The following is a 26,100-nucleotide window of genomic DNA, read 5'->3' as shown; positions in this document are numbered from 1 at the left end:
CCCTTCTTACTGTATTTAAACTTCAAACACTCCATTGGAAAGCCCAACTTGCTAACCCCCTTCCCATCTCCCCACAGATGAAGTTGGACAGGGTGGGGAAGGGGGGAGAGTGATCTTTTTAAAGAGAGAGAGGGGCAGCCTGCAGAAGGCTGTACCTTTGTTTCTCAAGCCATTGAAAGGGTTAAGTCCATCTCCTCTTTCCTTCTTGTTTTTGCCCCTCCCCCTTATTGAATCCAAACTTTAAACTCTGTTGTGAAGCTGAGGCTTGCTAGCCCCTCTCCCCATAATCATTCACCACTAATGAAGTTGTACTGGGGGGAGAGGAAGAGTTAACTTTTATAAAAGGAAAAGTTTGTGTGTGTGAGAGAGAGAGCACTTAAAGGCTACAATCCTAGCCTCACTTTCATGGGAGTAAGCGCCACTGACTATTAAGGGACTTGCTTCTGAGTAGACATGCCTAGGATTGGGCTCCCAGTCTATTCCCTCTTCTTGGTTTCCTCCCCATCTCTCCCCTTACTGTATACAATCACACTTCAGTCTCTCCCTTGCAAAGCTTTTTGCAAACCTCCTTGCTAACCTCATTTCCCCCTATCCTCACCAATGAAGTTGGACTGGAGGGGAAAAGTCCCTGCATTTGTGTGTGTGTGGGGGGGGGGGGGAGCATCTGTGAGAGAGAGAGAAGCAATCTCCCTGTGTGTGTGTCCTTTTCATTGGAAGAGTCCTGGAGACCTTGCAAAGATGCAAAACACAAGAAAAGCAGAGAGTAGAATTTAAAGTAGAATTATTCTGTAGCAACAGGTATTTTAGCCAGAGATCTTAGCTGCATGGTAGCAGGAGCTAGGAAGCACTTGCAACAGCTGCTTATGTAGTAAGCTTTTAGGAGAGCATGCTTGCTTCTGCAGTATCACCAGGCAATCAGGCATTTATGCAGCAAAGTTTAGCTGCCTCTGAGATCCCATTGCAATGTTCTGTGCCCATGCAGGAGCCGCTGAAACCCTCCTGGGGGAGAAGTAAGGGATTAATTACCATCCCTGTGGCCCCCACCCCCCACTTGGGGTTGTGTGCAAATAATCTTATTGGCTTGCTCAATTGTACTTCACACTTTGGCTTTTTACTAGTTGTGTTCTTGCAGCCTTGCTAGTTGTCTGTTGTTTATTATAATATGGATATTTTAAATTAAATTCTTGTATATCTGTTCGTAGAGGCTTTTGATGCTACATTAACCAAGGGGGGGGGGAAATAATCTTATGCTTGAGAAATTATCTCTGAGTATTTTCTTGATCCTTACAAGTAGTAATTAAATTTTGAAAGGGTCAGGAGAGAGAATAATTCCTTTAGGTGGAATAGGTGCTTTGATGGCTGCTAATTCTTGCCTTATTCCCAGTGGTCTTCCTTCACCTCACCCTCTTTCAATAGTCAAAAGTTGAGATAACTGGACGAAATTTTGGGTCAGAGCAGGCTGAATTTTATAGCAAGAGATTGATAGTGTATTAATGCCTCTTAATAATATATTTGAATTAATTGTATAATATATTATTTAATTTTTATTTCATTGTATGGGATGTGCCAAAAATTTATGGCCAAATGACCGCATGCCACTGAGTCAGATACCCCCCTAAGTTTAACCCCTGAGTTATCCGAGGGTGATAGAAAATTCCATTATCTATGACTCAAAACCTGCCCTCAACTTATTTGTGAGGTCGCCTTATGCTTCGGTGTCTGCGGTGATCCTCTGACGCAGGTAGCAGCAACTAAAAGACGTATTGTTGAAGATCTCTGGCACAAGACTTATCCTTCAACACTTGGGTGACAGAAAAAGTGAATTATTGAGTGACTTGTAGATTCTCAGCTACAAAATCAGTAAGGTTGATGGGACTGTGAATTGTCTTACTCTGCAAAGTATATTTAAAGTTGCAGTGCAAATATAGGCATTCACTGTATTTTACCTTGACGTTCAATACCAGCGCTGCAAATTAATTTCTTAATCTCTTTAGGTTATGACACACCTACGTGTGATATATGAACGCATGAACCAGTCTCTTTCTCTCCTTTATAATGTGCCAGCAGTTGCTGAGGAGATTCAAGATGAAGTTGGTAAGTTGCTGCTTGAGGATTCTCCTCCCCCTAGAAGAAGCTAATTTTTAGCTATGGAGAGCAAAGGAGGGGTAGATGAAAACACATTCGGCTAACATACTTGGCAGTTGGAGGGAAAGGTGGGATACATTTAAATAATAAAGAGGAGAGTGCTGAATGAGACAAGAAAAAACTTTCATATTAAAGTGATGGTAATAAACTGGGGAGGGAGGCAAACTTATCAAAACATTCTGTTAACAAACCAATATCATGTGGAGGGAGAAGTTATCATTCAAGTATACAAGACTGAATCCAAAGAAAGTCATGGCTAAGCACTGTTGAAGTCAATGCAACAAATACTCATGAATAACTCAAGTTCCATTAATTTCAATGGGATATATGGCTGAATCCTATACAACTTTCCAGTGTTGATACAGCCTCTGTACCTCAAAGCCTCCATGACTGCCCCCACCCCTGCACAGTGCATGCCCTGTTGGCAGGGCTGCATCAACGCTGGAAAGTTGGATAGGATTGGGTCTGCAGATATAAAAAGCTTTCTTTGGGTGTAGCCCACATAGTATATTTCTTTTAAATATCTAAAAGAATATCATAGGAAAATCTTGCCAACTTCCAATGAAAGATCAAGGCAGCAAAGTGTTCAATTTACAGCAACAAAAATTCAGTGTAGATAGCAAAAAATATGTCCTAATTCAAGGGTGTCAAACTCATTTCGTACAGAAGGCCAAAGTTAGCATTCGTGGTGCCTGCTGAGGGCCGGAAGTGACATCATTAAGCAGGAAGTGACATTAAGCGGACAATGGCCAGGAATAAGCATTTTGTTTTTGCATAGAAACTCATTAGCTGCAAATGACAGACAAGAAAATGTGCAAATCTTGTTCCTAATTTCAAGATATTAGAGAGCCCAGTTATCATGCTGGGAGAGCTAATGAGGGCCAGATAAATAGCTTCCAAGGGTCGCATCCAGCCCACGGGCCTTATGTTTGACACCTCTGTCCTAATTGAACAAAACTGAGTGTCTGTTCAGATGGAAATACTGATCAGCCAGCTTTAGGGAAAACATTGATAACTGTTTTGTCATACTGAAATTTGCATAAGATTGCTGTATACTTCATTTGTTAAATACCATCATATTACCTATTGCCAAATTTTCAACTGCTTGCTAGCTTTTCTGAAATAAAGAAAACCTTGAAAATCTGCTGCACATAACAAATGCGAAAACTGCCTACTGCTTGATTATATAGGATTAGACTGTAGAATAGTGGATCAGCTCAACTGTTTTTTGGTTGAGGAACCCTATAACGTATTACTGCAATAAGTTGAGGATCCCTCCCCCCCCCCCCCAACCAAGCACCATCCCCTTGGTCTGACTCGGCAGCTTCATGTGCTCATTTAGAATCTAAGTAACACTTTCATGTGTTCATAGAGCCATGAGTACATTATTTTCCCTGGAATGGCACGTTCTTTCTCTGACCTTTACTTCCCTTGCTTCCCTCCTTCCTTTCTCTCTGGCTTTTTCTTTCCTCCCCCTCTTCTCTTTCTCTCTCTGGCTGCTTTTTGTTTCTTTCCTTCCATCTCTGGCTGCTTCCCACTTCCTAGGGCTGTTATGTGCTTGAGCAATGGCTGACTGGTTGGCCTTCCAGGTTAACATTCTGACCAACTGTGACAGCAGCTGCTACTTCATCTGGCCAACACCTTTTTCCCATGCCCTATGCCTTTTGAAAAGGCAGAGCAGGCTTGAGAAGGAAGGAGATGATTGGAGAGTGCGGGAGTCTAAAGTGGTGGGATAGACCCCCTACCAGCTCCAGCCCTTATTGCTCTCCCCATTTTCTTCTTTGGTCCTGGGCCCAGCACTCTGCCACTTCAAAAGACAGTGAGGCAGGATGGAGCAGGAAGGCTCTGTTCTGTCTTGGAACCCTGGTTGCGAAAAACCATGCCCTAGTAAGTCAACTTTATTTATATTTAGTACAACCTTATTTTCTTAGTGTGATTTTATTCTACGAAATCTGTTCTGATATATAAAGGATACTGGAATGCTGATAAACTTAAAATACTGATAGTGCCAAATGTGTGCTCTCTAAGATGATTAATGTTTCTGCTCTTTGGAATTGCCTAAATTTATTCAGAAAGGTTTCCACTACAGATGCACTATCTGTGCGGGACTAGAATAATAATAAACCGTATGCCACCCAGCCATATTGTTGTCTTTCCCTAAAAAGTGCTTTGGGTAATTCCATTTGTGAGGCAGAATCATTTAGAAATTGTGAGTCCATGAAAGAGCAGAATAATTGCCTTTCATGAGCTTGTTCTCACAGCTATTCATCTAAAGAAAGAATTGCCAATTTTCTCTGGAATTGGACAACCTGGCTTGAACGATGAAGGATTCAAGAAACGAGAGAGGCTCAGCAAAGACCTCTGGAAAATGAAGGGAATGGAGAGGGGAATGGAGAGGGGAATGGAGAGATCTAGTCATGCCTGGATCAGGAGGGATGGGAGTCCCAAAAGCCATTTCTCAAGTAGGAATCTCAATATTGCACTTTTCAAGCATAGTAGGACTACCAGCAGTTCTAATAAATTTTTCTTCCCTGTTTAGTTGCCTTCATATCTAAAAAAATATAGGGGCATTAGACTGTCCTCTTCTTGCCACACACAAATATACTTCATATATTGGAGTCACAAACAAGTCAGTTAAAGAGAATGGCGGCACATTAAACTCTTCCCAAGGGAACAGCCCCATCACAGCAGAGCTCCAACTGTTGAGAATTCTGAAGGTGTGCTCTCTCTCTCTCTCTCTCTCTCTCTCTCTCTCTCTCTCTCTCTCTTTGTGTGAGTGAGGGAGGGAGGAGCCACTAATTCTTGGTGGCCTATTTTTCCAAAGTGTTGGGAAGTGGTGAACCAAGGGGAATTTGCTTCTTTATTGCCACTGACAGTTTGAACCATGCAATGCAATGAAAAAGCTGCAGTCTGAGACAGTAGATGGATCTCCTTGTGGATATGGTTAGAGGTCTGTCTTTGCCCGGGCCCAGCATAGTCTGACTCAACAAGCTAGTGATCAGGTTTCAGTGGAAGTGGGGAGAGTTCAGAAAAACCAAAGGCAGACAACATGGTGAAGAAGGTAAGGTTCCATAACACAAGGGCAGGGCAGGGCAAGGTAGTATTTTCAGCACCTTCTCAGTCAGATTAGAATCTCAAAATGGGGGACCAAGCCCAGAGAAGTTCTGTAGCGCCAACAAAGTCTCTCATGGCTCTGTTCAAGGTGACTCAATTTGTCCTGGGTTGGCTTTCCTTCTGGCCACTGTAGAAGGGGGTGCTGTGTTGAAGCAAGGCTCAGGTGAACCAGAGCGTCTCTCTGCAAAGCAGAGAGTGAGGTGTCTGAGCCCTGCTGCCAGACTTCCTGGTTCAAGACTCCTGGTACCTAACAGACTTCAGCTTGGCATTTCTTAAGATTTTAATGGCGACCACATGACAGATGATGGGATTAGCAAGGAGGAGAAATTGGTGAATCCATTAGGCCAGTGATTCTCACACTTTTAGCACCAGGACCCACTTTTTAGAATGAGAATCTGTCGGGACCCACCAGAAGTGATGTCATGACAGGAAATGACATCATCAAACAGGGAAATTTTTAACAATTCTAGGCTGCAATCCTACCCACACTTACCCAGGACTAAAAGCATAAACATAGTAGCCTGTTCAAAGTACAGATCTGTCACATTTCCCCAAATGCAGTCACATAACATGGTAGCATCAAGTCTAATATATTAAAAATAATTAAATGAATGGCGACCCACCTGAAATTGGCTCGCGATCCACCTAGTGGATCCCAACCCACAGTTTGAGAAACACAGTATTAGGAAAAACTACCAAACAACCTTGATGGTTTGCAGACAGAATGAAGTAGATTTGTAATGCAATTCAGAGGAAGTTCGTTCCTTATTGATGGGACCATTGCATAACAAGCTTTGAAATGGAGCTGGAGAAAAGCAGAGATTAAAGACTGCTGCCCAGTTTGAAGATGCATGGGAAAGAAAGCTACACATAGTATTTAGTATTTGTGTTTATATTTTTGCTCCTACATTTTTTTTTTTTTGCTATATTTTTGCTGCTTACTTACTAAACCACATCTTAAAAACCCGGAGAGTTTAAAATGTGTTTATCAGTTGCTGAAAAAGCATGGGCAAGTGCAGGACTGAGAGTATCGACAAAACATACTTTCAGAACATAGTAGGTGTGATGAGAAAGCAAGAGGTGGTACAGAATTAAAGAATAGGCAGGACTTGCAGTGCATGTCTACTCAGCTGTAAATCCAATTGAATTTGACAGGACTTTACTCCGAGGTAAGTGTGTGTGTAGAATTATAACCCAAATATAGTTTGCCTTGAAATCAAGTTGCCACTTTGGTGTCAGACATTCTAGGAAGCATCTTAAATGAGCCAGGATTACAAAATGAAACGCTTATTCCTTAAATAAGATAGTTAAAAGCGCATGCAACTGAGAAAATGACAGGAACATAATTACAGCACAGTTCAAATCAATCGCACTTAATGCTTATTTCAATTTATCACTAAATGGATTAAGAACAACAGATTCCTCTGGTGTTCTAGTTGATGGAATTTTTTCTTTGGCTCCGTCCTACTTCCTTTCATTGCTTAGCTATCTCCATAATGAAATGTCACATAGATGTCTTAGCTAGCTAGATGTTCACGTACTGCAGTATCTGTACCAATTTAGAAAATGAGGGGAGTGCTGACGTTGACGCTAAATGAATACATGCTGCAGGTGCTGCACAGGCCTGTGGTCACTGAATGCCAGTGAGAAACTGGATCCTACTATGTGTTTCTTGCAACAATGCTGGATGACGCAGCAATAGTCAAGTTGCCTGGGAGGGTATGTCTGTCTTTGTCAGTACTGGTGATAATCGCAGAGCACTGAGGCAACACATGCTACGGTTCATATCAGGTCGCACTTGTGGCTGACAAACCACACAGTTGATGAGTATCATTCATTGAAAGACGTTTACCCTGTGGATACACTGCCTGCCCCATAAATTGGCAGGAGAAAAGTATTACAGTAGTAAGACAGAGAGAAGGGTTGTAGTTTTACATAAGCTGAATTCTTGCTATATAAAAAAGGTGCACTTGAAGCAGTGAGGATGGAAGTCATGATAAAGAAGTGCACAGAGAAGGAACAACAAACCCATAATTTAACATGAATTCTTGCAAGCCTGTGCTTGCTCACTTAACTGCAATAATGGGGGAGAGAGTTGATTTTTTTGCAGTTGCTACTATAGTAGATTGAGCTGCTTCATTGAAATATCTTTTAAACAAGTTCTGTGTTCCCTTAGTTGCAGTAATTTTAAATTCACAAATGTAACTTCAATAATCAGTTAATTCTTATTATTCATATAGTAATCTCAAAAGCTGCCTTTGCTGATTTTTTCTTTCTTTCTTTCTTCTGTAGATGAACTACTTCAGAAAGAGCAGAACTATTCTGATGATGTATTGGCAAATATGATCAGTGAGCCTAGAATCAGTTATGGAAATGATGCCCTCATGCCTTCATTGACAGAGACTAAAACCACAGTTGAACTCCTTCCAGTAGATGGGGAATTCAGTCTAGATGACCTTCAGCCTTGGCATCCCTTTGCGGTTGACTCGGTCCCAGCCAATACTGAAAATGAAGGTAATGTAGGATGACTAAAAAGTTTTGGGATGGAAATGGTGTGCAATTGAAGCTGGATTCATTATCAGAAAGTCTTGACCTTTTTGACTAAAGCAAGAAATTCATTCTGAGTGGTAAAAGGTCTGGTACAATTCCTTGTCTTCCTTTAGTGGAACAGGAACTCCTGGATAGGCTGCAGATATTAAAAGTCCCCATAAATCTTGGGTTGAAATTCATGTACTACCTTTACCAAAAAAGCTATCAAAAATGAAATGAGATGATGACCTTGCTAAAAAATTAATGCAGCTAACTTCTCAGAATTGGGTTCAACTTGAAATAATAAGCACCTAATAAAGGGTGTTGGGGGCTGTTCCTAAGACAGTGCTCTTGCAGCGTTTGTGCAAGTTGAAACGTGAGGGGATTGACACATCTGACTGGAATATTATCTGTTGACTTATTTCAAAATGGCTTCTGTTCATGTTCTTTGATCATGGGCAGTATGCTTTCCTTGGAATAATAAATGATTTCTGAAATAACTACTGAGAGAGGCTTGTGGTCTTCTTTGAACTAGCCGTATTTGTACTTTCCTTTGTTATATGGAAATACAAACCGATCACTTAAGTTCATCAGTTATTTTGCTGCTAGATCTGATTTTGTTTGACTGCAAACTGTCTTATTATAACTTTAAAAACACACGCTCTTCAGTTGAATTGTGTATTGTGAATCAATCACTGGTGTGTGATCATTGTGAATCAAACTAATAACACAATCAGCTTTACAAGAGCCATTGAAATTTAGTAAAAATTGGATTTGACAAACGAATTGCCTTCAGTTGTCCAGAAACTATGGTTGGCTGCAGTTCTCTCGCATGTACAGTCTGGCAAAACTGAGTTTGACTCTGAACAATGCATGAAAACATTGAGTTGGATCTGAAGATAGAGGCCTACCCCCTGCCAGTGCAGGCAGTCCCCAACTACAATATCCCTGACTGTTGCCTATGCAGTCCTTGCTTTAAAGACCTGGAGAGTCTTTAACACTGAAGGATCTACGGAAGGGTCTTCTGAGACAGGCTGTTCCACTTGCTGACCAGTTCTTCAAATGGCCTTTGGTGCATTCTAGCAGTAGAAGTATAACATTTTTCTTATAAGTGCTTGACTGCTGCAAATGTGGGCTTGAACTGGTTAGATACTATGAGGCATGGAAATTGGTGGCCTAAGGACCAAGTAATGTGGCCACTTTTTTAGTTAATTTCAGTCTGTGCAGCTGATGTGTACTGCATGGATTTGAATGAGTGTGTGGTGGGTTTGCTAATTTTATACAAACACATTATTTGAATATAAATTGTTGGTGCGCATGCTGTGAGCAGGTTGGAATAATCTATATAGATGACCAGAAGATGCCAGCAACTTCTGATTTTTTTGGGAGTGCGGGGAGGGGGTTTCCTTTTTTGGGAGAACCCAACTATAGCACTCTGCATGCAAATATCTTTGTTGGCACTACCTTTTATATTCAGTTATTTGGTTGAAACAATGCAGTCATTCAATATGAAGTTATGGCTGTGATCCCATGCACATTTACATAGTGGTAAGTTTCATTGAATTCAGTGGCACTTATTTCTGAGTAGACAAGCATAGGTATACCCTGAGAATTTCAGTCCTCCTGTGCAACACTGTATAAGATCATCAGTATATTCTGTGGCTATAAGCCCACTTTTTCCAGATGAGGATTTTGTCTGAAAATATCTATTTAGAATGCACTATTGAAAAATATATACAACAGCTGAAAATAGTTGAGTGTTGAAATATGTCTGTTTTAGGTTGCTAAAAGCTTTCTATTTTGTTACATAGACAAGACAGGGGAACTGAGCTACTTCCATGTACTTCGTACAGAACTGATATTTCTCTTAGGTTGCAATCCTATATGCATCTACCTGAGAGTAAGTTACGTTGAACACACTGGGACTTACTTCAGAGTAAACATGTATAGGATTGTGATGTTAGTCTTCCTCAAATTGGATTTCTCAATTTAACCTATAATCGTGGCAATTAACCTGACCCAATAACAACCTGTTAAAAATAAGGTAAAATCAAAATTTAATAAATTTAAAATAGCTTGGCTTCTTTTTAAAAAATCTGAATATTAAAATGCCTTTCCAAACAAGAGTCTTTTGATTCCAAAATCCTTTCAGTCTAGTCATCTGGCAGAATCCCGGGGAATGGCATTCTAGCAGTGTAGGACAGTCACCAACAAGAATCCCTATTAATAAGCTCTTGATAGTGAAACCTACAACATAGAGGACACTGCTAACAAACACCGAGGACACTGCTCTTGGTTCTGTGCACCAGCTTCTGCAATCTATGGAACATCCTATCATCTGTTACTGCTTATGCTCTACTTTCTGGGAATTTTGAAGCCAAATGCTGTACTTCATTAGAGAGGAATAAACATTTGCATAATTGGCCTGTCCTACTCTGGCATGGTGCTGTCCTTTCTCTTCTATTGTTACAGAATGTTTCAAGTTGGGCAGGAAGATTGAATATACACCTACCAAGCTGAATGCAGCTCACAAGCCAAATATTTTGATTTGCCAGGTTCTTGATTGTCTTGATTCTAGGCCCAGATAAGCAGCAAAACGGGATGTTTGTTGAACTTGTGATTGGTTACTACCATGTGAACTTTATCTAGCTTGGTAGATCACAAGTCGTGCAGGCTTAACCTAGACAACTTGTTCATTCCATGCACAGCATTTTAGGCAGAGTGCATATATATATATACTGGAAGTAGACAAGTATAGTAATACCTCTGATAGCACTGGCTCCTTTAGGACTGATTAATTATAGTGCTGTACATCCTGAATTGATTGACAGCCACTATAGCCAGGGAGAGCTGTATATTCTAGGTAGTGGTGGGCCAATCTGCTCCAGGTTCCTCCAATGGTGCTTCCTACAGCTCTGTTAGACTGCACTCAACTTTCTAAGAATGGATCCATAGTAGTAATGAAGGCATTGCTGCTCTAGGATTGTGGGGGCCAGGCATGAAACTAAATTTGAGGTCTAGTCTGGAATCACCATTTCAACTCTGCAACATTAGAAATTACCATATTGCTGTTAGCTATTTAATTATTAGCCATATTATGGCCTTTTAGTTTACAGATGTCTGTGATGTACAGGGTTTGGCTTTTCCCAGATATCCCTGAAGGGAGGTTAACTTTTTCCCACCTGAACTGACAAGATAAACTATATGAGGATACTTGCATAGAAAAGCCTGAAGAAACAAGATGAAACTAACCATTAGTGATGGAATGTTGTGATTGGTCCTGGTGGAACTAAAAGCAAACAAATGTGCATGGGGTAGAGTTTCAGGTGTTGTCAGAATTATGCTAAAGGAGGTGAGGGTAAGAGGTTGGGTCCAGTACAAATCTGGTAGAAGTTTTTGAATTTTTCTTAAATATTCTAAACCTTGAAAATCTGTTTGCCTGACTGTAACTAAAGCATTCAGAAGGGATCCTGGCCAAACCAAGCAGCCATGCTCTGAGTAGCAAGCTGTTAAACTCTTGGCTAATTAGTTTTCGTAAGGTAAAACATAACTATCTAAACACACAATGCCAACTCCCAACCCTAGTCTAGACATTGCGTCTCACCAGGACCCTTTAGTATGTATGAAAAAACATAACCCTTTGTATGTTTTTTTAAAAATATGTTCTGTTCTTTGCTCTCTACCACTTCCTTTGTTGCCAACTTTTGATTTCAATCATTCTGACATCTGAGTAAAGTCATCAGGAGCTTTCCTGAGGTGAAACTCTCTGGAATTTTTGCAAGTAAAAGCCCAATCCTATTCTTCTTCTACTCCCATGCAACTGTCAAAAAAGACACAAATTTTATCAAGTGATGGGGCGGAGCTGGAGGCTTTGGAGGGGTAAGGAAAATTATTTCCCTTTACCCCCCCCCCCCCATAAGCTTCCCTTTCTGCAATGGGTCTCCTCAGACCTGTGCTAGCTTTGTAGCTGGCACAAGTCCAAGGAGAAGAGAGGGTCAGGGAGATTCTTTTAAAAAGGGGATAAGATCCGGCACATGCCATTGCTGCTGGATCCAACCCTCTGCACTGCCTCCCTGCCTAGTTTCACCCCCTGCCCCACTGCTGCCTTACCTTGCCTGACGGTCACGGTAAGAACTGTCCTTGCAGCAGCATTCACAAGGTGTCCGCCAGTGGAGCTCTGTGCATGCTGTCAGCAGCCGTTCTGTGACAGAAGTGCCCTCCATTGTCACAATGCACTCCTATTGAATTGTGGATAGGATTGGATGTTAGAAAGTTGTATGCTAGCAGGTCAGAACAGGTCACCTTAGCAGGGTGAACTTGATAGAAAAAGCTTTCTGTCTCCTTACTGTTGTGGCATATTCTTAAAGGTTCCTTCCACTGTCAACATACGCTGTGAAAACTGAACAGGTAAGCCCAACATAATTACAAAAAGTGTCACAAGAAGTGGAAACTCATAAAGCAAATGCTGAACTCCAGATGACACAAGTGAGCCCAGCCTCATGCTATAGACCGAGCAATAATAGTCACACAAGCAGTTAAATATTAAAGAGTTAAACTTTTATACAAATTAAATGATGTTCTATCTAGAGCCCCTTTCAGATGTTTCACTAGAGCCTCCACACATTCAATGAAAGGTAATGGAGGTAAGAGATGACATTGCAGCGGGGAGACTTCCTTCCGCAACACAAGTGTTCCGGAAGATGGGCTCAAATTTTGCCTAGAGAGTTTGAAGTATGTGTATAAACAAAGAAAATTGTGCTGAAAAGTGAAGCAACTTACCCTGATTTTTCTTAACTTTGATTTGTGATGGACCAGGCTTCTACCTTAAGCCATTTCTGCTCAACATTGCATATACACAACAGGGATCAAATGTGGGGTGGGCAGAAATGGGTTAAGACAGTTTTATGCAATGGTGTAGTAACAAAAGCATCTTTCTTTTCTAAAGAGGTGCAGAAATGTTTATGGAGAAAAGAAGCGCTAATAAGGGAGCACACTGCTATTTTTGTGAGGAAATTCATGTCGGTGGTTCTAAGCAAAAATGGAGATGTTTTGAAGCTTTTATTTGCAGGGTTCTGTAGAACCTTTTGAACTTAGTTCTGGATAGTTACTATGCAATCACAAATGGAAATGGATTGACATGTCCTCTGCATATATCCATTTAGTTGGGAATTGTTCTGTTCCCTTTCTTTATGTTTCCAGAAATAACTTTAAAGCAGCTCTTTCCAGCTGCTGCATTTTTATTACTTGGCAGCTCTCTTTCCTGCACTGTCCTAAGCAACGTCATGGGCAACTTACTTTTGAAGCTTTTGTTTATTTTTTTATTTGCTCTTTTTCTTTCCTTTTGTTTGTTTCTTTGCCTGCATATGCCCAGTTGAGCCAGTTGATGCCCGCCCGGCAGCAGACAGAGGACTCACCACACGACCAGGTATATAATTTGCATGGCTTCTCTCTAACCTGTGTTTGCTCTGCATGTCTGTGATCAGCTTGAGCTGAATGGATCACCTTTTTCTTTTTTAAAAATTCTTCTCTTGAGCTGTTGTACTTTCCTCAAAGATGTCATTAAACAAAACAGGAGCCTTCTGTCAAGACTTGAACAAAGTTGTCTTACTTAAACATTCCCATCTGACCCATTTGCACAAAGGTTTAAAGTGGAGCAGCTAGACATGATCTTGTTTTCCCATGTCACATATAAATGGAATAGTAGACGGCACCTGTGGGCGTTGGAAGTATGTGTGCACTTGTGTGATATATCACTATATGCATGGAAAAACAAATGTGTATGTTAGGGAAAATTAAAAGTTTAATACAGCAGGTGTATGGGCTTCTGTGACTTGAAAAGAACCAGGAAATTAAAATTTTTAATTTAGGAGACTGCCAAGGTATTTTCATTTTTTTATGTAAAGTGCTGGGTAGTGTGTTCAAAAGGCAAAAAATATTTTTGTTTTTTGTCGAATAGAATGTATTTGTTAACAAATCTAAGAGTGCAATCCTGAACATCTTTATTCAGAAGCAAGTTCCAGTGTGTTCAATGGGTTTTACAGCCCAATCCTAAACTGGCCTTGAGCAGCTGGATGAACACATGGTGTTGCAAACGTGCTATAAGGCAAGCTGTACCATTGCAAAGCCCTATCCTGCTAGCAGAAAGGCCTGTGTCAGCCTCCCACCGCCAATCAGAGGGCAATACCTACTGTAGGTAGGCCCTCTGCAGGAGACCAAGGGGAGGGCAGAACAGGGGCTGGTAGGGGTGTAATGGGGCAAGGAGGAGGGCAGATCATGCTCAGGAGGGACGGGGATGGCAGAGGAGGCCTCCACCATACCTTTCCCCCATCCCGAGTCTGAATGTCCAACATGGAGCTGCTTGGACTTGCTCCAGCAGTTTCGCTGGTGCAGATCCCTGTAGCCCCATAGAGACTGCTGGGGCTTTACCCAGGGTAAGAGGACAAAGGTTCCCTTATATTGAGGAAACCTCCAAGCAGTCTCTACTCCTGTGCTGGATACAGTGAAAGCTGCATCAGCAGCACAGTAATTTGCTTAGAATTGGGTTCCTACTCTAGTAGTAGTAATAACAGCAACAGGTGTTTATATACTACCTTTCTGGCCATTTGATTGCTTCTTTGGCTTTATTCAAGGCAGTTTACATGGGCAGATTTTCTCTAAACCTTCAAAGGAGTTTTTACAAGGAACAGAGAAATTCTATCTTTCAAGAACTGACTACTTTCCAGGTGAATCTTTTCACAGTGTGGTCAACATTCTGGCTGCCATCTCCTCCCAGAGGGACAAAGAGCTCACGCCCCAAAGAGCTCTGTTCAGCTTGTCAAGGTCTTGCCACTCTCAGGGCTTCTGGTGATCTTGAACAGGCAACCTTCAGATGATATCTTCGGGCATAACAGCAGCTCTACCCTCTAGACCAGACCTCCCGCCAAGTAAATGAGTTTAGGAAGATATTTCATGTTTAATTAGTGATGCAGCAAAAGAAATGCATTGCTTTATATCTGATAGTGGACCTCTTTGATAATTGTGTGTCCCAGATCTCAGAAACAACAAAGTTTATATACAGCACTGAGCTTCAAAGATCAGCCTACATCTGCTACACTGCTCAGTAGACTGCTTTATGACACAGAGCAAGTCCTACATACCTCCAATATGCAGTATAAAATGAAAGTGGCATCTTACCCTGTTTTTTAGTAGCGGCTCATAAGTCAACAGATTCATGTTGTTTGTCAGTTGATGACATTGCACCGTGGGGGGAAAAAAGTGATTTTGTTGTTTTCCATTTCAAATACTGCTTGCGGATGACACAGTTTCGAAAAGATGCCCAGTGCTTCTGCACCCACCTCTTTGCTTTCAGGCATTCTCACATGTAAACTAGTGCCAATGAAATCTATTCTTGTTGCTTCTCCCACCCGCCCACCAGCTCCCCAAGAAGGTGTGTATGAAAAGAGACAAATTGTTAACAATACCGTTTTGCTCCACAAAATATTTCATATTTAATTAGCAGTGCAGAAAGAGAAGTGCATTGCTTTACATCTGACAGGAAACTTATTTGATACTGTGTGTTCCTTCCTAGAGGTCTCACACACACTGTGAGTGTTAATTCCTTATTGATGCAGAATTAGGAAGTTGGCCTAAGGATGTTGCTATGGAAGACGCTTGCAAAGCTAACCGTGAAATTTTTTCAGAACCTGCTTCCGAATGTGGGGTCAAATCAGTATATTCCCAGAGCTTCAAATAGCTGTTCTTTTAATTAATGATTTTGATCAAAGTTACCTTACTAAGGGCGTAATCCTATCCTGCGCTGTATCCAGCACAGGAATGTAGCCACAAGTGGCTCAGCCAGAGGGGGATAACTGCCGGATCCCAGCCCCGCCTCCTGCTTCCCAGCCACCTGCCCCCGGGGCTGCCCATCGCCCACCCAGGAACGCCGCCCCCCGCCTACCTTTCTTCCTTGTGTCGGCCCAGCTGGGCCTTGTCAGCCTTATCAGATAGGTCTTTTTCTGCTCTACCTGGAAACACAAGGGGTTGAACCTGGAACCTTATGTGTGCCAGGCGTGGTGTCAGCCACTGAAGACACAGCCCTTTCCCCTTACCAGGCCTGTAGAAACATCAATTCCTATAAACTGATGTTCCAAGCCATCCTAACATAATGTGCAGAATGGGCAGTGCCCCCTGTCGTTTCAGACCTGGACATATTCAAAGGTAGGGTATAAATAAAATCTCACTGCATTGAAAATAAAATGGAGCAACCATTGGAATAAAATAAATGACCAAATAAATTCTTCTTGGCCTTGCAACTAACTGCTTGAACCAACTGCGCTATATTTTTTTCTTACACAGGAGTAAAACTGGTGTGATAATTTGCAGGGTTGCCAACCTTTTCTTCAGCGCTCCTGACAAATAGTTAAATTATTGTAGAACTAATTTCTATGAAAAATTTGCCCAACATATGTTTAGTGGTTATCTGACAGATACCAAGAAGGTTGCTGGGCTGTTTTATTTTTTTCTTGGGCTTAGTCCAAACTTTCATGCTTGGAGGTTGGTAAATTTCCATTCTTTTCAGTGCATCATTCCAGTGGCGAGATGCCTGCACACTTAGCTACCACTTTTATATCTGAAACATTTTATGCATAAACAACATATGGGAATGCTGTCTGGGATGATTAATTGCTTTTCAGATTAGATAGTCATAATAACAACCTGCCTGTGGCAAGTTTACCTATAATGGTTTGGTGAAAGGAGACCTAAAGGACCAGATCTGTGAGAGATAGAGACTTTGTCTTGTAGAAACTTGTATGCAGTTTCTAAATCTCACTCAAAAGCTTGCCCTCAAAGTATTATTTATTTGAATTTAATTAACTGCATCTGAAAATGTGGACCCTAATCCTCAAAAGCTTATGCTGAAATAAAGGTATCAATCTCTAAGATGCTACAAGACTTTGGTTTTGCTGCAAGAGGCAGGCAGCCCAATCCTGAGTGTGTGGCTGCAGCGGCACCAAGAACGGCTGCCGCTGCATCCTATGCATCTCAGCCTGCTGCGGGCAGCGCCTTGGGAGAAGGGGACTTTTGCACCCTTCTCCTAGGTAAGGGAAGCAGCCCCACAATGGAGCTACTCACTTTACCGCCAACCAAAGGGTCGGCAGTAAGGTAAAGGCATTTGTGTAGGGCTCTGAGTCCCACATGAACGCCTCGGATCCGGTGGAGCAGAGCTCCACGGGACCCACCTCACCTCCTCCTGCCCCCCCTCTCCGCCTCCCTGTCATCCCTCCTCCCTGTCCTCTCTCCACCTTCTGCCTGCCTCCCCCCTCTGGGGAACACCTCCTCCCTGCCCCCTTCCCCACCCCCGCTTACTGTGCCACGGCTCGGCAGTCCATGAGTCGCACAGACCGCGGAGCAGCAGAGAGGTCTGGGGAGAGGGGAGGTGAGCGGAGAGTGGGGAGGAGGCATATGATTAACTAAAATTTGGACTAGAAAATCTACACCAATTTAAGTCAAATGGTTCATAATGTAGCCCTAAAAAAGTGAACACCCAGAGACTAGAGCAAACTGCTAAGAATACAGAATACTATGTGTAATCTCTGTAATGAGAAACTAGATTTGACCATTTTCAAAGATGGAAATGTGAGGCTAGATTTATTGCCCGTCTCCACCCTGTGCAGTTGAACCTTTTGACATTTGTTTAGATAAATCATAGCTATTGAGCTGTTTAAAATATGAGTAAATGGGAAACATTATGAATCTATTAATTTGATGTTAACCTTTGATAGAGCTGTGAAAGTAGACCAGAAGTTGGTTTTATGTGTATTTCACTGAAAGTTAAATCTTAAATTGTGTATGTATCTACAAGTTTAGGGCCTGATCCACAAAATATTGTGCTGTGAGCATTGCCCACACATGCAGAATGTTGACAGAGACCTCAGTGACATCAAATGAAAGGGTATTCAGCATGAGAACTCGGGTCATGTTTATCACAGAGACCCCTCTGTTGTGGTTTGTTTAGTCTTCTCAGTAAGTGACAGGAACAAATTAATTGATTGTGACATTTCAAGTGATGTGTTGTCATGCCCTGTTGCTTAAATTCCCTTGAGGGGGGCAACACTGCATATGAAAGATGGGCCACAGTGCCCTTTATAGGGCTACTAACTTTTCTATGAAAGAAATCCCAAAGAGGAGCCCATATCAAAGACTGGATTTGTGATTTTATCAAGGACTGGATTTTGCACTGACTGCTTTGATGTTCTACAATGACATGAAGTAGGAAAACAGCTAACTTATTGCGAGATGGTTCTTGGAAGGTGGAGGATGTGACACAATGATGTCGTTGCTGTTGTGAAAGCAACTCTTCCTTGATGCAAAGGAAGCCATTACATCCTGAGAAGCCATTACCATGTTTATTTCATTCTTGAAATATTCCATAAATCTACCCCCTCCCCAGTCACTGATGAAAGAGATTTGATTTTGCTCAGTTAATATACTGCTCAGAACAATAAACATTGTCTTTTTCCCCACTTCATTGGCATTAAAAAAAAATTATCTTCCATTATTTCACCATGCACATTTTTCATTAAATGCTTCTTCATTTGTGAATCTTCATATTACTATCATTGGCAACAATATTGAAGAGCATTCACATAGCTATGTAAAAGTTGGACTTAGTTCTCTTTTTTTTCTGGCACAATGTAGGCTCCGGACTAACCCATCTGAAAACAGAAGAGATCTCAGAAGTAAAGATGGATGCAGAATATAGACACGATTCAGGATATGAAGTACATCATCAGAAACTGGTGAGTACCCCTCCTTCCTCAGACTGCGTTGCATGCCCCTTCATAGTAGGAAGTCTGCATCATGTAATCACAGTGGAGGTTTGTTATTAAATCTTCACAGCTATAGAAATTCTTAGCTGCAGAACCAGGATTACCTTTTTTCACCACTAGTAAAACACCTTGCATGTACTGAACGTCCAGCAGAGGCCTTTATTTTTCAGTTGTTGGAGGTCACCATCTGAAATGAGTTATGTTCACTGAGTTATTCGTGTCTGGGGAGGCTGCAGAGGACTCACTACCTCTGACCCTAAACACTCCTTTTGTTCATTAAATTGAAAGTGCTTGGGGCTGCTGCACAGTTAAAGAGACAGGTCTGCTCCTGTCAAATCTAATTTCATCCAGGAAAAATGTTGAAAATTGTTTCTGTTGAAATAAACTTTACTGCTGATACATTTCACAGATTATATTAGTGTATATTCCTGCAAATGGAAACTAAGTGAAATTGACATCGTTTGAATATGCAGACCCTATGCACTATATCATTGAATATGTTCTCTTGGGTCCTTATTGTATAATTATCTAATTTTATATCTCCCATTTCTATTATTTACTCTTTGACCTTTGTTAGATTATTATTTTTGTAGTATTTTTGACACATAAAGAGCTTAGCCATTCATACTTCCCTTTCCAAACTTCATGCACTAGCCACTGGGAGCGTTTCATCTAGAATGGATCAGGACGGGGCGGACCCTGCTGGCCTGCTTTTGTTCCTTCCACTCCCATATTGTTCTCCACACTTAATATCTGTCACGGGCTAAAGTTTAGGAGTTTTACTTGAGCCCACTTATTTCTGAAGGACAGTTGGATTGTAGAAGGAATATGCTTTTTGTTTAAAATTTCCACTGAATTAATGCATTTATAGACTACATTTACACAATGTATCTTGAGGGCGCAATCCTAACCCCTTATGTCAGTGCTTTCCAGCATTGGCATAGTGGTGCCAATAGGACATGTACTGCATCCTGCAGTTGGGTGTCACTCACGGAGGCCTCCTCAAAGTAAGGCAATGTTTGTTCCCTTACCTCAGAGCTGCATTGCCCTTATGTCAGTGCTTTCCAGCACTGACATAAGGGGTTAGGATTGCGCCCTAAATTGTCTAATCCTATAATTAAATTTTTACCTCTGTTGTTGTTTTTATATAGGTATTCTTTGCTGAAGATGTAGGTTCAAACAAAGGTGCCATCATTGGGCTAATGGTGGGAGGTGTTGTCATCGCTACAGTGATTGTCATTACTTTAGTGATGCTAAAGAAGAAACAATATACATCCATTCATCATGGTGTAGTGGAGGTAAGTGAAAATTTTAAAAATATATATATTAATTCATGGAATACAGTCGGCCCTCCTTATCCATGAGTTCAGCACTCACAGATTTGAATCAGTGCGGTTGCCAGGCCCACATTGGGAGGGCCAGATGGACTTCCCAGATGCAACCGGAAGCACCTTCTGATCACATCCATGAGGTGTTCTGAGGCATTGGGGAGGCGGGACATGGTCAAAACCAGAAGTGCCTTCCAGATGCATCTGGGAGACTGCCCAAGTCTTGAGAAGGCCACACATGGCCACCCTGTGTCTCAGAACACCTCCCAGACATGACTGGAAGGAATCAGGAAGGTTCTGTGAGTGGACTTTCTTGATTGCTGTCTTAGAGAAGATGAACTTTGGAGGGAACTTTATACAATGGATAAAGTCAATTTATACATCACAAACTGTGCAGGTAGTGGTAAATGGAGAACTATCAACAGTGTTTGAGATTCAAAAGGGAACACGACAAGGATGTCCATTGTCGCCACTTTTATTTATATTTGCCCTAGAAGTGTTACGTAGAGATATTAGACAAGATGAAAGACTACATGGTGCAAAGATTAAAGATGAATGCTTTAAATTAAGAGCATTTGCAGATCATATGGTTTTGATCTTAGAAAAACCTTTAAAAGACATAGAGTTGTTGATGGTTAAGTTGAAGAAGTTTGAATCATTAGCAGGATTTAAGATAAATAAACAGAAAACTAAAATTTTATCTAAAAATATGAATGAACAAGATCAATCGAAGTTGATGAATAAGACTGGGTTCAAAGTGGAGAAGAAGATTAAGTATTTGGGTATTATTTTGACAAACACGAATTGTATGTTATTTCAAAATAATTATGTTAAAGTTTGGGGTGAAATTAAAAAAGATTTTGCAAGATGGGAAAGGTTGAAATTATCTTTTTTGGGAAGAATATCTGTAATTAAAATGAATGTACTACCAAAAATGCTTTTTCTCTTCCAGAATATACCAATATTACTTTCTGATAAACCTTTTAAAGAGTGGCAGAAAGATGTGACAGGTTTTATATGGCAAGGGAAAAAACCAAGAGTGAAACTTAGGATTTTGCAAGATGCAAAAGAAAGAGGAGGTTTAGGACTGCCTGATCTGAAGACTTATTATGCATCATGTTGCTTTCTGTGGCTTAAAGAATGGATATTGTTGCAAAACAAAAAATTGTTGAAGTTAGAAGGATATGATTTAAGATTTGGTTGGCATGGATATCTTTGGTATGATAAGTTGAAAGTGAATATGGAATTCAAGAATCATTATGTTAGACATGCACTGTGGAAGATATGGAATCGTTATAAGAAAAGGTTTTACAACAAAATTCCACTCTTAACTTCACCACAAGAAGCACATTTTGGTTTGGGAACTGTACCAAGAGATAAATGGTTATTGTATAAGAACTTATTGAAATGTAATCAAGGTCAATGTATTTTGAAGTCTAGAGAGGAATTGATTGTAGAGGGTTTTGACTGCCAATGGTTTATGTATTTACAATTATTAGAAAGATTTAAAATTGATAAAAAATTATATGGTTTTGAAGAGGGAGAGACAATATTGGAGAAACAATTAAGATCAGATGAGCAGGTAATATCTAAAATATATAAATTGCTTTTGAAGTTTGAAACAGAAGATGAACAGGTTAAAGAATGCATGATCCAGTGGGCAAAAAATGTGGGTTATGAACTTTCAATGGACAGATGGGAGAAATTATGGATAAAACAGACAAAATTTACTTTGAGTGTTAGTATTAAGGAAAATATATATAAGATGATCTATCGCTGGTATGTGACACCAAGTAAATTAGCTAAAATGTATGAAACTATGTCCAATAGTTGTTGGAAATGTAAGAAACAAGAGGGAACATTTTACCACATGTGGTGGACGTGTTCAAAAGTTAAAAAATATTGGTCACAAATTCATGCACAGATACAGTTGATCTTAAAAACAAATATACAACTGAAGCCAGAAGTATTTTTATTAGGTATGACAGATGAGTATGTGGAAAGAAAAAATGAAGTTTTATTTTTGTATATGATAAGCGCTGCCAGAATACTTTATGCTCAAAATTGGAAGACTATGAATATACCTTCGGTGGAGGAATGGTGGATAAGATTTATGGATTATGCGGAGATGGATAAATTAACAATTTTGCTTAGGGAGAATTCAACAGAAACCTTTTTGAAGAATTGGAGTCCAGTTATTGATTTTTTGAATCAGAGAGAGGATGGGGATTTGAGGTATTTTGGATTTGAAGATTGATTTTGAAGTATTAGTGGTATAGATTAATATTTGTTAATGTTTGGACTGTATGTATTTGGATTATAAGTATGGGAATGTTTTGGCTTCGCTCGTGCTGCTTTATTGGAATTTTATGTATGTATTTGTTTTTCTATTTTATGTTTATTATAGTTAAATAAATAAATAAATAAATGACACCAAAAAAAAGGAAGGTTCTGTGAGGTCCTTTTGCAGACTTCATTATCCGAGGAAATATGTATCCTCAGGGGGTCCTGGAATGGACCCCCCACAGACACTGAGGGCCCACTGTAGTAACAAACTGTGCCAAATGGACAACAACTAATCAATAACGTAGGATAGCAGGCTTACGTCATCTTCAGACAACATCTGGTTTGCCAGTTAATCCCAGCTTTTGTCAGGAGAGAATATTATTTTGTCTCTAGATCTCTAAGTAGTTTAGGCCAGTGGTTCCCAGACTGGTGGGTTGTGACCCACCAACTAGGGAAGCACTTGTCTCTGCCATGTTAAAGGGTGGGGAAGGCAGCAATGCGATCCCCAGGATCGCGCTGCTGCCAGGGGGAGGTTTTTTTTACGAAAACTTAACCTGGGGGAGTGCCAGCCTCTAAGGGCTGTGGTGACCCCACACTCCCTGGAGTTCCCCAAGCCTTTGTTACAGTAAAATACATGAATTGAAAACTGCATCTGGGTTTTGATCAAAAACAGGAAGTGGTTTTCAGTCATACTTTTTTTACTGTAACAGAGGCTTGGGGAACAGTGCAGAGGTGACTGCAGGGCTTTCCACACTCACCAGAGGCTGGCAGTCTCCCAGGTAAATGTAAAAACCCCTCTCTCCCCCAGCAGCAGCACGATCCTGGCAATTGCATTGCTGTCATAGCCTTCCCCCCCCCCCAGACAACAGTGCTCCCAACTCCCTTTTAGGACTTTGGGAAGCACTGGTTTAGGCTTAGGTTAACCTGAAGGACTGCCTTATTCTATATGAATCTGCCTGTCTTTGAGGTAATTCAAACAAGTCTTGCTTTTAGAGCCTGCTACTATCCACAGTCACACTGGTGGGTACCTAGGATCAGGTCATCTATATGAGTGAATCCATGTTATGGAGCTCTTTCCCACAGGAGGCATGCTTGTTGTCATGTCTCTGCACTTGTTAAAGGTCCCCTTGTTCTGCCAGCTTTCAAATTCTGCTCAGCTATGTTAATGGCTCTAGGATTTATGCTGCTGTAGATGCGCTTTGATTTTGTTTTCTTTCAGTTGTATTCTGTGCTGTTCTCTAGTGATTTTTTTAAAAATTTGTTTTTAATGTTATTTGAGTTATCTAAGGAACTGTATCCTGTTGTATTTTATCCGCTCTGTTAACTACTTTGGGGACCTTTAATTACTGATGTATTTTAAAACATTTTTACCCCGCCTTTCCCTTTTACCATAAAATACCCAAGGTGGCTAACAGCAGTAAAATGTAATAAGATTAAAATAGAACAAAATTAAACCATAATAGAGAGAATAATCCTTATGGGCAGAGAACCAGTGTATAAATCTTAAAATGAAAATTACAAATTGTAAATGTAATCTCAGATCATTCTGTACCCTCCATATTTCATGCTAAGCTTCTAACCAAAACAGGTGGCGCTTGTGTCTTTTCTTCCGTCTTTTCCCCCCCAAATGCCTTACATACAACAGTGTGTTGTGTGCACACATGAGAATAGCCTCCATGATTAGTATAATTGAACACATTTATTGAGCATTCAGTTCTTAGTAATATTGTTTAATCATGTAATTCGATCACTTTATATGGAAGCAGGAATCTCTGTTTGGCTAGAAACCAATGTAGATCTTTACTACTGACTTGCATCCCCTAGGACTGTACACGCATTACATGTGTGTACAGTTCATGTTCATGTAGGGGGGAACTGCTTCTGCTCACTCTTCTAGTTGCAGGCATTGTAATCGTGTGTGCAAGCTGTAGGCGTGTAAACTTGAGCAGAGGCAGGGATCTTGTTTCTTTTAGACTGGATATTTTTAATCTTTCAATAGTTTGAAAAGAGTTCTGTTCCTTTCATTTTCAGAGTTGATACAATGTAGTGGACATCTTACCTATCATTCATATGTCCACATGTCCAGCTGAATTGAGCTGTTCATCTTCTGTTGACAGTGTACACAAATGCAAAGCTTAGTCCTGCTCACCAGTCTGCTGTTTTCCGTGTTTGCAAGGAGTTTTAAATCTTTAGATTATTTAGTGTCATTTTAGGGCTTTTGCTTTTAAATTTGTTTCACTTCAAAGGGAGTGAGTGCAATAACTGAACTCTGGTCTGCCTTCCCCTCCTTAGGTGGATGCCGCAGTGACACCAGAAGAACGCCACCTTTCCAAGATGCAACAAAATGGCTATGAAAATCCAACCTACAAGTTCTTTGAACAGATGCAGAACTAGAACACCACAGCAGCCTCTTGAGTTGGACAGCAAAATGATTGCTTCGCTGCCCATCGGTGTTCAGCTAGAGAATAATGTGGAAACAAACAAAAAAAGAACAAACATTTTGTTTTCTTATTTACTCATTATCGCCTTTTGACAGCTGTGCTGTAACACAAGTAGATGCCTGAACTTGAATTATAAATCAGTAATGTATTCTCTTTACATTTCAGTCTTTACACTACATTATTAATGAATGTTTTTTGTGTACTGTAAAGTTTAGCTGTACTGAACTAGTGCATGGATAGATTCTTTCCCAATTATTTATCATAGAGCTCCTTTAGCCAGTTGTATATTATTCTTGTGATTTGTGACAAAAAAAAAGTCCTAATTGAAATATGCTTTAAGAATTGATGGGGGATGCTTTCTGTGTATGTGGGGTTGAGCTGCTTCTCTTTGCTGAGTTTTCCTTTTTCTGATCACTATGCATTTTAAGGTCAAGATGACATTTTTTTTAGAAAAGTATTCCAGATAAGTTGAGATTATTTTCCTCTGCAGTTGCATTTTATTGTACAGATTGTTGCTTCTGCTGTACTAGTGATGTAGAAATCATGGGAATACATGTCTGTTTTGTTGTGCCTGTTTTATGTGCACACCTTAGGCATTAAGGGGGTAATTTTTTTTCCATGTATCTTTTCATCTTAAACAAAAAAAATCCCTGTTAATTGTGAGCACTTTTATGGGGGGTTGGGTGGGGAGAAAAAGTGCCTGCTGGTTGAAAAATTAACGGGGATCCTACAAACGTTTCTGCAGGATGATTGTACAGAATCATTGCTTATGAATTGATAGCTTTCTACACTGTGTTACATAAATAAATTACAAATAAAACCATTGGGCAAGAGTTTTATTTGGATGGAGAAATAATAAGTATTTTGGAGGTGACTTTAACAGTGACTATCAAATGTTCACACTTGTGGATTGGATAGGGTTTTTTCTTTTATTTTTCTTTCCAAGTAGACAGGTTCATAGAATTCCCATTTTGAATATAGTGGAACAAAATGGCAGTGGGTGAGAGGGGTGTTTGCTCGGGCATGCCTTCCCTCTAAAATGTCTCTTTTTTCAGTTTGTATAATAGTGTTTTAATGTAAATAAATACATTCCTGGAGGAGTTCTATTGTAGTGCTGTGATTCTGTAATTGCTGCTCTGAGTTATTTGCTTGATCGGTTGTGCACATGATTGCAGAAAGGAAAATTCAGATCTATTTTCTCCAAGCATAAAACAGTGTTCACAAGATAGTGCTCATGTAGTAGCTCTTGTTTAGCACTGTTAGTTTCATTTAAAAGGTTAGGAAAGCAGCCATCTAGCATGAGCCCATCACCAGAGTCTGAAATTTGGGGACACTCAAGGCAAAAACTCACACGGCTTAATAAGCAACTGATACAAGTGGGGTGCTAATGTCATGTTGTCAATGATTGCCTCAAACATGGGATAAGGGCACAGCTTTAGAATCAGACAG

General features: G+C 40.5%; 1 protein-coding gene across 5 annotated transcripts in view; it reads left to right on the top strand.

Annotated features, from left to right (window-relative positions):
• The window catches only part of APP (amyloid beta precursor protein), a 195,212-nt gene extending 169,461 nt beyond the window's left edge, over positions 1–25,751 (top strand). For 3 of the 5 annotated variants that reach the window (XM_066622528.1, XM_066622529.1, XM_066622526.1), the window contains 6 exons: positions 1,995–2,094; positions 7,552–7,773; positions 13,160–13,213; positions 18,466–18,566; positions 19,748–19,894; positions 24,503–25,751. In XM_066622528.1, the coding sequence (XP_066478625.1) occupies positions 1,995–2,094; positions 7,552–7,773; positions 13,160–13,213; positions 18,466–18,566; positions 19,748–19,894; positions 24,503–24,604 (726 nt within the window). In that variant the 3' untranslated portion in view covers positions 24,605–25,751. The remainder of the gene's footprint in view (positions 1–1,994; positions 2,095–7,551; positions 7,774–13,159; positions 13,214–18,465; positions 18,567–19,747; positions 19,895–24,502) is intronic. The other 2 variants (XM_066622530.1, XM_066622527.1) reach the window with 1 other exon arrangement.
• The last annotated feature ends 349 nt before the right edge of the window (positions 25,752–26,100 follow it).

This window comes from Tiliqua scincoides, chromosome 3, assembly GCF_035046505.1.
Source record: "Tiliqua scincoides isolate rTilSci1 chromosome 3, rTilSci1.hap2, whole genome shotgun sequence".
Classification (NCBI taxonomy): domain Eukaryota; kingdom Metazoa; phylum Chordata; class Lepidosauria; order Squamata; family Scincidae; genus Tiliqua; species Tiliqua scincoides.
The sequence above is the reverse complement of the archived record's forward strand: the minus strand, read 5'-3'. Positions and strand labels throughout refer to the sequence as shown.